General features: G+C 36.6%; 1 protein-coding gene across 1 annotated transcript; it reads left to right on the top strand.

Annotated features, from left to right (window-relative positions):
* The first annotated feature begins 10,650 nt into the window (after positions 1-10,650).
* On the top strand, positions 10,651-11,628 carry LOC118855072 (olfactory receptor 8K1-like). Its single transcript, XM_036765196.1, has one exon. It carries the CDS (start codon positions 10,651-10,653, stop codon positions 11,626-11,628), a length of 978 nt encoding a protein of 325 aa, XP_036621091.1.
* The last annotated feature ends 252 nt before the right edge of the window (positions 11,629-11,880 follow it).

Consider the following 11,880-nt stretch of genomic DNA (forward strand, 5'->3'; position numbering starts at 1 on the left):
CAGCATCCCCCTCCTCTTATCCCCTTCCCTTCCTACTTTCTTATATCATAAGAAAGATTTCTATAACCAAATAAGTGGGTATGCTCTTCCCTCTCTTAAACAGTTCTAAAGAGATTGAATTTCAAGTGCTTCACCCCTCATTTGCCCCATCTTCCCTGCCACCACAAAAGCCCTTTCATGCCTCTTTTATGTGAGATAATTTTAATGAGGTTAACACATACATTGCCAGATCTAGCTCATTGTTTGGTAGGCTCTGAAGGCAAGAATGGGATAGAAGGCGTATTAAACTGACTATCAAATTCAAGATCTACAGAGCTGTTGTGGTGACTTCATTGCTGTATGCCTATGAAACCTGGACAGTATGCCAGCACCATGCCAGGAAACTGAATCATTTCCATTTGAATTGTCTTAGGAAGATTTTGAAGATCACCTGGCAAGATACACTGCCAGATATTGAAGACCTTTCTTGAACTAAACTGCCAAGCATTCAAATTCTACTTTAGAGAGCACAACTCTGATAACCTGGACACATTGTTCAAATCCCAAATATACACTTTCTTAAAATACTATATTATAAACAACTCACATAAGGCAAGTGTTCACATGGTGGTCAGAATAAAAAGAGATATTAGGGTACTCTCAAGGTCTTGCTTAATAACTTTGGAATTCATTTCATGACATGGGAGACACTGGCATAGGACCACCCAGCATGGTGTCCCCTAATCAGAGAAGATGCAGTGCTCTATGAGTAAAGCAGAATTGAAGTAGCTTAAAAGAAACAATAGATGCACAAATTTAGAGAATCCACTCCAAATGTTTACATAGACTATTTGTGCCTGTAACAACAATGCTGCTTGCAGCTACTGTGGAGTGTATGGCCAATAACACCAGCACACAGGAGTGCTGCTAGCACAGGTTCTTTGATCTACTTTTCTAAGGAAAACAACTTTAAGGGTTTTACAATCTCACTTTAATTAAATATATTGTAACAACAATGCTACTTGCCAGTACTGTGGCTGTGAGAGGCTAATGACACGAACACACAGGAGGGCTACTAGCACAGTTTCTTTGATCTGCTTTTCTAAGGAAAACAACTTTAAGAGGTTAATAATCTTACTTTAATTAAACATACATATATCATTCACTTTGTTCAGGGTGAGAAGTCAGCATCCTGATCTTCAGAGAAAGCACAAACAGAAATTACAAGGATAAATTATATAAACAGAGTAAAATAACACAAATCAACAGACAGGCTTCGAGACATCTGATCAAGACATTACATACATAGTTACCAAAGAGAGAAAAACCAACGCCTGTGTTTTTCAAAGCCAGAGGGCTCCTTCATGGCTACCCAGAGTCTCATCTGGTCAAATCACACTACACTTTTCCAGTGAGTGAGCCCCAAGCAAAATGCGAACCTGAAAATATATGTACACTTCTTCAGGGTCAGTGGACATCAGAACAATGCAACTCAAACCCATGTGCCCTAAGCATTCCAGTGACTTAAGCAGGTCGTCAAAGACTCCCAATTCCATCAAAGGCTCTTGATTGAAACAAAGGCAAGACTCAAAGTCACTTGATTGTCTTAGTGCCGAGAAGCACTTCAAAAACAAAACAAAAACAACAAAATGTCCCACTTTACTTGCCATTACACATACATTCATTGTTTACTTACTTCAGTGGAAAAAGTTAGCACCCAGAACTTCAGAGAAAACACAAACAGAAATTACAAGCAGAAATTATATAAACAGAGCAAATAACACAAATCAGGAGACAGGGCTTCTGACTGTTGTTCATATCAATACATACATAATTACCAGAGAGACAAGTGCCAACCTCTGGGTTTTCAAAGCCAGGAAGCTCCTTAATGACTACCCAGAGTATCATCTAGCCAAATCATGCAAACAGTCTTCCAATGAGTGAGCCCCCAAAGCAAAATGCTAACCTCAGAGTATATATACACTTTGTCAGGGTCAGCAGCCCACAGAGGGCATCACAACCATTTGATGCAAACTCATGTGACTTAGGCTTTCTTGTGACTTAAGCAGGTCATCAACGACTTGATTCAATCAAAGACTCAATCAAAGATATTTGATTGCCTTAGTTCTGAGAAGCACTTCAAAAGAAAAAAAAAACAGCAAAAAGTCCAATTGCTTGCCATTACAGTGCCTAACCTGTGGTGGAACATTTGGAGCTTGTATTGGTCTGATCAGCAACAGTCAGATACTCTGTACCTTGACTCTTACATAATGATGTCATTTTGGTCCTCTTTGAGAATGAAGGACAACAACCAACCAGCTAATCTTCCCTTTGATGGAAAACAAGTTGACTCCCTTTTGAAAAATCGATTATTCAAATTCTTGAAGAAAATTTCCATATCTTTTTCCACCTTCAGCCCTGGATGTTTCATTCTTGTGCTAGAATGGAAAACAACACTAGGTTATACAGGGTTTCACAAAATTTTTAGTGCACATATGTTTCTAAAACTTAAAATGAATTAAGACTGTTAGGACATTCTATATAGCTGTATGACCTGGGTTCAAGTAACATACTTGTTATTTATGACCTGTCATATTCTGGGCTATAATTTTGTCCTCTCCGACTCATACACATCTATCAAATATGTAGTTTGATGACATAAATTTTAATGACATTCCAGTTGGAAAATTATGAAACCATGAACTTATTCTTTATGGTAACAACATAATGCCTTCAACTGATGCTCACATGTCATGAGTTTTTATGTCTTCAATAGAATTGTTGCTTCCTACTGTTTATTTTGGAGATAATTGCTCTCCATAGTGAACATTGTCACACAAAACTGAACACAGTGATCCAAATGTGGTCTGGTTAAGGCAGAATGCAACTTGGTTCTCATGTTCTATGTCCAGATGCTCTATCATAATGAAGATCATATCATATTCCTTAGATGATATATAATATTCTTGACTCATATTCAGGTTGGAATCCAACAAAAACTCATGTCTTTCCTACTCATTTAACTTGTGAAGCCTTTCGAAAGCAAATCAAATACTAGAATTTACATTTGTATCATTTGAATTCCTTTATGTTTTTAATATCATCTTAATGAATATATGGTTTAGGAACTGCTGGGTGAAAGATCTTCACTTGTATGGTGAAAGACTCCCATAAATAGGATATCACAGGAGGTTTTCTTGATGATTAAATAAAAAGGCATCTGCTTGATAGATCTTATCTTTTAAAAGTTTCTTTTAATACTTCTTCCAATTTCCACCTCAGAAGGAGTCATATGGTTCTACAGAAATCAGCATGAAAGCCTCTTCTCCAGGTTTCTTCAATGAGAAATGACTTTGGGAAGAGTTTGGATCAGGTGTTTTGGGATGAAAGTCGAAATATTGGCCTGACTATAGGAAGCCATAAGGAGGAAAAGGAGTATGGGATGGTTTAATAATTTTGGTGAGGAATGTGTTTCGGTAAAGTGCTGGCAATTGTCTTATTTTTTTCCTAGTGTGCTTCCACACCCCCAGGAGTAGTGTGGCATACAAATCAGGTGAAACAAGAATTCCCTTGGTCTGATAGGAAAACAGAATAATTTCAATAGTAAGAGTTTCATTATGTCAACATTTGGAAACATAGACTTTTCATGACAACCAGCTTTGTTTTTATTTCTATCGAACAAAAAAGTAGCTCAAATTTCAACTCATAAACAGTAACCTGTTCCAAAACATGTTTGGAAACTGAAGCTCTTGTGGCTTGTGGAAAGAATAGGTGTTTAAGCATGGAAGCCATGAAACTGTGGGACCCAACAAGGTAATTCCCAGGTGTTGAGTAAACACTTGCCATAGCAGGCCCATGCACACGTTCGTTTCTTGGATGATGCAATAGGTGTTCTTGGGTCTTATGAGAGCAGCCTCTAAGTGGATTGCCTTGAGTTTTAAAGGTTTAAAGCCTTGTGATCAGTCAGCGGAGTGCAGAACCGGAGTTAATGTGGTGAAAACAGGAGTGCAACGCCTAGCTAGTTTCTCTTAGCCATTAAAAGCGCAGGAATTATTCAGAGTATCAGGAGATGTGATCGATCTTTTTTTCTGCTGCAGCACGTTGGCTGTAGCTCTTGCTCTCAGGCCAGAATCTCCTAGGAAATAGGGGAGTTCCCACAAATCTAAATAGATATTGATTAGTATGAAAATCATAAATCACTCAGTGAATATATGGTTCGAGTCAAAGCAATATGTTTTTGCCAGAATTAGATCATGCAGAGGTGAGAACAAAGGATTTTTGTTATGCCAGGCCTAGGGCATGGCTTACTTCCTGGGCCTTAGCTCTGGGGAAAAAAAACATAGGGAGTCTCCTAATATCTTTACAAGAGCATATACAATTAGACCTTCCTCCTACTTCATTTTGAAGGCCTAAACCACCTAGACCTTGCTTTATGCTGAAGAAATTTTAATATATGGTGGTATGTGAAATCTTATGTAGAATGTATATTTCCCTACCTATCCATATTTAATAGTTGTGAGTAATTACTGAGGTGTAAGATGTAATCTGTCATTCCAGATTAAAGTGAATACATCATTATGAAACCCAGGGCAATGTCTGATGTATACGATTGGAGGGAACAATTCTGACTTGCTAGTCCTTTCAACACCTGAATAATGAAAAAAGACCTTCCAAACTTACTGTGATTTTCTTTTCATAACTATCAAAACTGGGAGCCCAATGACTTCCTAGAAGTATAATGTTTGATCCTCTTTGTACAGGCTACCCAGACTCCTCATAGATGATTCCCTCATTTCCTCACAATCCCCTAGATAGCCAATGATATGAGAAACTTGTTGTGGAATAAAAACAAGACAAAAATACATGAACAAATGGGAGTTTAAAAATCAGAGTTCATGTAGGAGAATATGTTCTATGTTGAAAGGCTACCTGACTTATTATTTAAAATGTTGGAACTGAAGTATGGGAGAGGACCAATTATCATGGCTGAAGGAGATGCAACACCAAAGATATTGTGCCAGAGCACAATTCTTGTAGTGGGTTTCTTCAGGAGCATTATGATGATATGCCATTGTGAGGGAACCCAGTACCTGGAATTCTATGAATGGTGCATACCAAAATCTGAGATTCATCTGGGATCATTCACAGTGACTTAAAGTAATACCATATCCACAGAAAATTTCACTCAAGACCATATAGGCCGATATCAGTCATGGGATGAGTTATGGCCCAGGGATTATAATGAGTCATCTCTGCCCTGTGTCTAACAATATCAAGATAGTATCATGCTCATAATTCACACATGTATCTGTGATAAAATAACATATTGGACCCAAATTTATCCAGAATAAAATTAAACACACATACTTGAAGAAAACTTAAAATATGAAGCTAAAGTTCACTTGAAAATACATATTTGAGAAATTAATTCTTTCAAAATACCTTTAAATTAGTACAATTGACAAAAGTTGATTTGCAAAAAATAAAACATTCTTTACCAAATATAGAGCTCAGTGCAAGTTTGGGTAACAAAAAAAATTCTAGCCATTTTTTGTTTTGCTAACACAGCCATCCCTGGTGTCCTGAGACCAAGCTAGTTTTAGAGGAGCGTGGCATATTTGAGGAAGTAATGATCAGTGTGGTAGCCACCACTATAATCTAGGAATCAGATTATCTCCTCCACTGTCTATCTGTATGAATGACTTGGGATTGGAGGTAGTGGGCAGGAGGGTCTTTATTCTTGTAATCAAATCAATAGTGCATATGAATGATTCTTAATGTTTACAGAGGGTCAAAATTAGCAAGCTTAAAAAATTATAAAATTCGTTTAAAAATTCTACATAAGCAATAAACTAGGAAAACTGAAAATAACACCTTGTTCAATAATGCTGATAATATATAAATTTATTGGATAACTACTTTTAAAAACATCAAACTACTAGGAGCACTACAGAGCAGTTTGGACGAAATTAGGTATAGATTAATCATATACAGGGGCAGCTAGGTGACACAGATGATAGAGCAGAAGCCCAGAGGTAATAAAGACCTGAGAATGCTTAACAGCTCTGAGACCTTGGCAAGTCTTTTAAGATCTGCTTTAGTTTCCTGATGTGTAAAGTAGGGACAATTATAGAACCTCCCTCCAACGACTGCGGTGAACATCAAATGAGAAAATAATTGAAATGCTTAGCACAAAGAGTGCAACAGAGTCAGCATTATTTAAATACTTATTATTATTCTCATTTACAATACTCCATAAGAAATGCAAAATGGATTTATGACCTAAATATACAAGGCACATTATGAAACAAAACACAAGAAAACAAGATCAAGTATTCAAAATAGTTAGGACTATCAAATAAGCAACTAAGGAGAACCAACAATTCTGTCATGCACAGTGTGATTGGCATTGGGCATACAAAGACAAGAATGAACAAATGAGTGAATCCAGAAAGTAAGGGATGGAGAAAAAGGAGGTGCTCATGTGTGCCAGAGCCAGGGCTTGAGCTTAGAACTTCATGATTCTAAAATCAACCTTCCATCTACTTTGCAAGACTTATCACATAATTGTCCTTCATGTACTATCGCCATGTTTGTACAATCAAATAACTGAGATGGAGAGAGGATATCATTTCTATAAAGATGCCGATTTTTACCAGAATAGGAATTCAACAAAGATGTGCACACTGGACAAGCCTAAGAAATGCTTGTGGATGGTGATGATATTACAAGGCTGATTACTAATCACTTCAGAAAGGTTACATTAGGTGTTAGTACTTATGTACTAACACCTCTCTCTTATGTGCACAGTGCAGATACTCTAAAACAAATTGTGGTAATTGTTAAAGTAAATAACGAAGAAATTGGGAAAACAAATAATTTTTAAATGCCCCTTTTGGAGGGGCATGTATGATGTATATGTATCTATGGATGTACATACATTTGTAAACATACATACAAATGTATATATATATATGTAATATATGTATATTTATATATGTGTATGTGTACTAGTGAGTGTTAATTCATTGGTAATAACTACAATGAGGAAAAATGTTATTAAATGAATTTCTATTCAGAATTGTAGGAAGTACTTGGCAATCATTTAGATCATTATCAGAGCTCAATGCTTCCCAGTACCGTAAGTCAGAACATACAATTGCTGTTGCTATCATGCATCTTCTAATCAGACCTCAGGGAATTGATGCATCAATACATATGGGCACACTTTTACTGGAAATGAGTTTTGTGATTAGGAAAACAGAAAGACTTAGAACTGCTTTCATGTTAAACTTGAATTTTTTATAATTGAAATCAAAATGAAACTTAAAGAAATGCCATTAACCTTTTATAATAATTATTGTCATTTCTACCCTCCCCCCCACTCCAAGATGGCTTATATTCTGGTTGCCCTGTTCCCCAGTCAGCCCTCCCCTCTATCACCCCTAGAAATGGGGAGAAAATTTGTAATTCAAAATGTTGTGAAAATCAATGCTGAAAACCAAATATGTTAAATAAATAAATAAAAGATTGGGATGGTAATAGCAAAAAAAAATATATATATATATATATATATATATATATATATATATATATATATATATATATATATATATAAAGGTCCAAGCATAAATTGAATTCATCTTCCTTTTAAAATCATCAGACAGATACCTTAATAAAGGAGATACAATTTCACCTGTAAAAAAAAAAATAATAATTATTGTCATCTGGGGGGGAAAAGGAATATCAACACATGAAATGAAACTAATACCTTTTGGGAGCTTCCAACCACATCTTCTGTTTTAAGGCTTTTTTTTTAATTTTCTCCTCTGTTACTCTTTTTTTTTAAGTTATTTTAGATTGCAGTAAAGTCTTCTAATATATCATTATTTCATGGCCACTTATTAAGCAACTGCTAGGTGCTGTGGACTGGAATAGGTACTGGATATTAGAAGGCAACAGCAAAACTTTCCTTAACTTGAAGAAACTTGTTTTTTCCTGGGAGTAATCATCCCGTGCATGATGCCCACCAGGAGCAATGTCCTTAAGGGACAAAAGGCAAGCTCTTACTATCGCAATAGGCATGTAATAACCAAGAACAATGATGGAATGGGGAGTACAGATGAGGTCAGTATTCCACTTTCCTCAGACTCACTAAATTGAAGGATTTCGAACAAGCGAGGGAACTATTTACTAGAGAGTATATCAATTCCTGTTGCTTCACAGAATGGATTCGGTGAAAGATATGAGGCCATGCGAGAAGGCTTTATTATGTTAGTCATGCATCTTCTCCCATACTCCCATATATTAGGGCTAACTATTTGGTTATCTGGTGGTACAGTGCATAATATGCTGGACTTGAAGTCAGAGACTCTCCACTGCCTGAGTTGTGACCTAGACTCAGACACATGTTAATGTACATGACCTTAGGCAAGTCACTTAACTCTGTTTGCCTCAGTTTGCTGATCAGCAAAAAGAACTGGAGGAGGAAATGTCAAACTAATCCAGGATCCTCACCAAGAAAATACACACACACACACACACACACACACACACACACACATAAACACACACACATGCATTTTGTATATATGTAATTAACTCTAATTTATATAATATCTCTTTTGATTCTCAAAAAAATCCCCCTAGGAAGTGCTATTATTTCCATTTGTACCTGAGGCAGTCTGAAAATAAGGTACGTGACAAGCTTCAGATTGCTTCTACATACCTGAGGAAACTTTTGAAGTCAGCACTTTCTGATTCAAGACCAAGAGAAGTATCCACTGGACCAATTAGCTACCTGATAAAAATTTCATTTGATTCTCACGACAAAGATTTTATTAGCCTTATTTTAATAGAAGAAAAATAACTATAAAAAGGTTAATTTACTTGCCAGAAGTCAGAGCTAGTGTATGAAGGTAAAGTAGAAATCAGTTCTTCCAAACTTTATTGACAAAGCTTAAGCCACTACACAACCAAGCTCCTATTTTTTTTAATTCTGTAAAGCCAGCGCAATGTGCTCATCGAACCCTGATTATTTTTGGTGCCCTTCACTAAGTAGATTTGTACCTATCAGTTCAAAAGACACATCCAAATAGAAAACTCTCTTTCTTAGCCATCCAAATTTATTTTATATTCTCAGTACTAGATGTTCTTCATCTACTTCCCTTTAGTGTATGAATGGTTAAACTAATCGGTTCTGCTTGGCTACAGGCCTCTTTAAGAAGCCTATGCAATATCCTTGGGTTTGATGCAACCAGCATACATCACCCACAAACAGAAGCCTGGAACACCATAATTATTGAATAAATGCTTCATTAAATTAAGTAAACCCGTAAACATTGTCACTTATTACTGACTGGGCAATTTCCATGACATGATCATATGAAATTCATAAAGTTTCTCCAGTGCTTCAGGGACATGGCCCCATGGGGACTGAGAAAACCATAAAGTCTCACTTTAGGTACAGATGATGTGAACAAGCTACATAATATTCTTCGTTCCAGATAAGCAGGTAACATTACTCTTTGTGATTTTCTCATTGTAGTAGGCATCAAAAATATGCAGTCTGAGCACTGAGTTCAAAAAGCCATTCAATACGGCCACTGTGGGGGTGAGTGGGACAATTGAGGGGCCATGTGCTGCATTCACTCAAATTGGAATGACATAAAACTATCATAGGAGAGCCATCAAGTGAAAGTTGATAGCCATGACAATTTTCAAAGAAGCTTTCTCTAATCAAGGATATCAAATGACTTTTGTCAACAGACAGTGATCACTAATACTAAATGGGATGCTGGTGATCTTGTAGGTCAGTGCTATGGAACTGGACATCATCTGAAGAACAAGCAAGTTTCTTTTTTGATAAAGTCCTTTCCAGCCTCTGTCGATGAAAGCCATTAAAAGCACTAAATTTTATGCCTAGCTCACTTTCATCATCTAGGTAGAGAAAAGGAAGGGAGACTACGGAGAGTGAGTAGACATATGGAGTCTCTCTGGATGTCACATAATTAATAAATATAAGAGGGAGAGATTGCAATAGAACCTGGACCTTTACCTTCAATTGTTTAGGACCTTCCTGAAAAGGAAATCCCATCTCTTGTCATGGGCCATCATTTCGCAACTGATAGTTATAGACACTAGCCCCAAAACCAGGAGGGTGTATGACCAGGACAATGTTGTTCAGAAAAGTAGTTGGTATGTGTTTTTTTAACCCATTTCTTCTTAGCATCAAAACCAACTTGATTTCTGTTTCACAACAGGTTTTTTTTTCATTAAGCATTATGTGCTCTGTCATCCATCATGATTCCATTACATTTCTTTGACCAACATATTATTCATTTTTTTAAACATACTCATTATATTACCTTGTTCCTTCATTTAGGGATAAATAACTTTATAATTTACTCTTTATTTTGTAACTAAAACCCCATTCAGTTTCCTTGGTGACAGGATGTTGATATGTTGATATGTTATGATGTGATATGATATATTATGATATGAAATCATATGAGATGATCACAGATAAATTGATTAAATTAAATGATAATTGCATGGAAAAGTTCCTGATCATCTTATCTAAAATATTCCAACAAAATAACTGCCTAATAATCAATGCAAAGAGCACTCAAAGAAGGTACATTTCTTTTATTCTCAGATAATGCCCCTTGGATGAAAGAAATGATCAAGTTAAATGAAACCTCACAGAGCCAAGTGACTGAATTCATTCTCATGGGAATTATAAATACTCCTGAGCTACAGAGCCCCCTCTTTGCAGTGTTTTTCCTCAATTACATGGCCACAGCTGTGGGGAACCTGGGCCTGATCATCCTAACTAGTGTGGATTCCAACCTCAACAGCCCCATGTACTTTTTCCTCAGGCATCTGGCATTTGTTGATCTTGGCTATTCCACAGCTATTGGGCCAAAAATGCTGGTTAGTTTCATAGAGGAGAAAAATGTTATTTCTTATCATGGATGTATGATGCAGCTATTTTTCTTTGGGATATTTATTGCCAGTGAACTTTTTATCCTGTCAGCCATGGCCTATGACCGGTATGTGGCTATCTGTAAGCCCCTTTTCTATATGGTCATCATGTCAGACAGTGTATGTTGGATCTTGGTGGCCATATCATACCTATATGGGATCTTGGTATGTCTAGTGGTCATGACTGAGACTTTTAAATCATCTTTCTGTGAATCAAATATAATAAGAAATTTCTACTGTGACAGTCTCCCCCTATTGTCCATTGCATGCTCTGACACAAGTGAGGCTGACCTAGTCATTATGACCTTTTCTGCACTTAATTTGGTATCTTCCCTGTTGATTATTCTAATCTCCTACATGCTCATTCTTGTGGCCATCCTCAGGATGAACTCTTCTGAGGGCAGGTACAAAGCATTCTCCACTTGTGGCTCTCATCTCACAGGGGTGGTTATATTCTATGGGACACTCCTCTTCATGTACCTGCAGCCCCAATCTAGCCATTCCTTTGACACAGATAAAATGGCCTCTGTGTTTTACACTCTTGTCATCCCCATGCTCAATCCTTTGATCTACAGCTTAAGGAACAAAGAGGTGAAAGGTGCCTTGAAAAGACTATTTAAAAAATCACGTAAGCTTCTCTTTAAGGGCCAATGTAGCATATGATTCCACTGCATCATTTGAAGTATATGTATGATAGACTTATTTCAACTTCTCCTTCTTTCTTCTCTTCTCTTTTAGAGAATAAAAACATTTCTCTTAACACACTGAGAATGATTTTTGATTTTTTAGTGGTCAACCTCTAATAAATCCTAGTTTAGTGGATGATTTAATTAATGGGACCTCTTGAAGAATTAATACAAAATATCTGTATAAAAAGCTATTTCATTATATGCTATAATAGTAAACAGCCTAACT

This window comes from Trichosurus vulpecula, chromosome 6, assembly GCF_011100635.1.
Source record: "Trichosurus vulpecula isolate mTriVul1 chromosome 6, mTriVul1.pri, whole genome shotgun sequence".
Classification (NCBI taxonomy): domain Eukaryota; kingdom Metazoa; phylum Chordata; class Mammalia; order Diprotodontia; family Phalangeridae; genus Trichosurus; species Trichosurus vulpecula.

Coding starts and splice junctions, on each gene's coding strand:
- LOC118855072 (XM_036765196.1), top strand. CDS start 10,651: ATGAAAGAAATGATCAAGTTAAATGAAACCTCACAGAGCCAAGTGACT.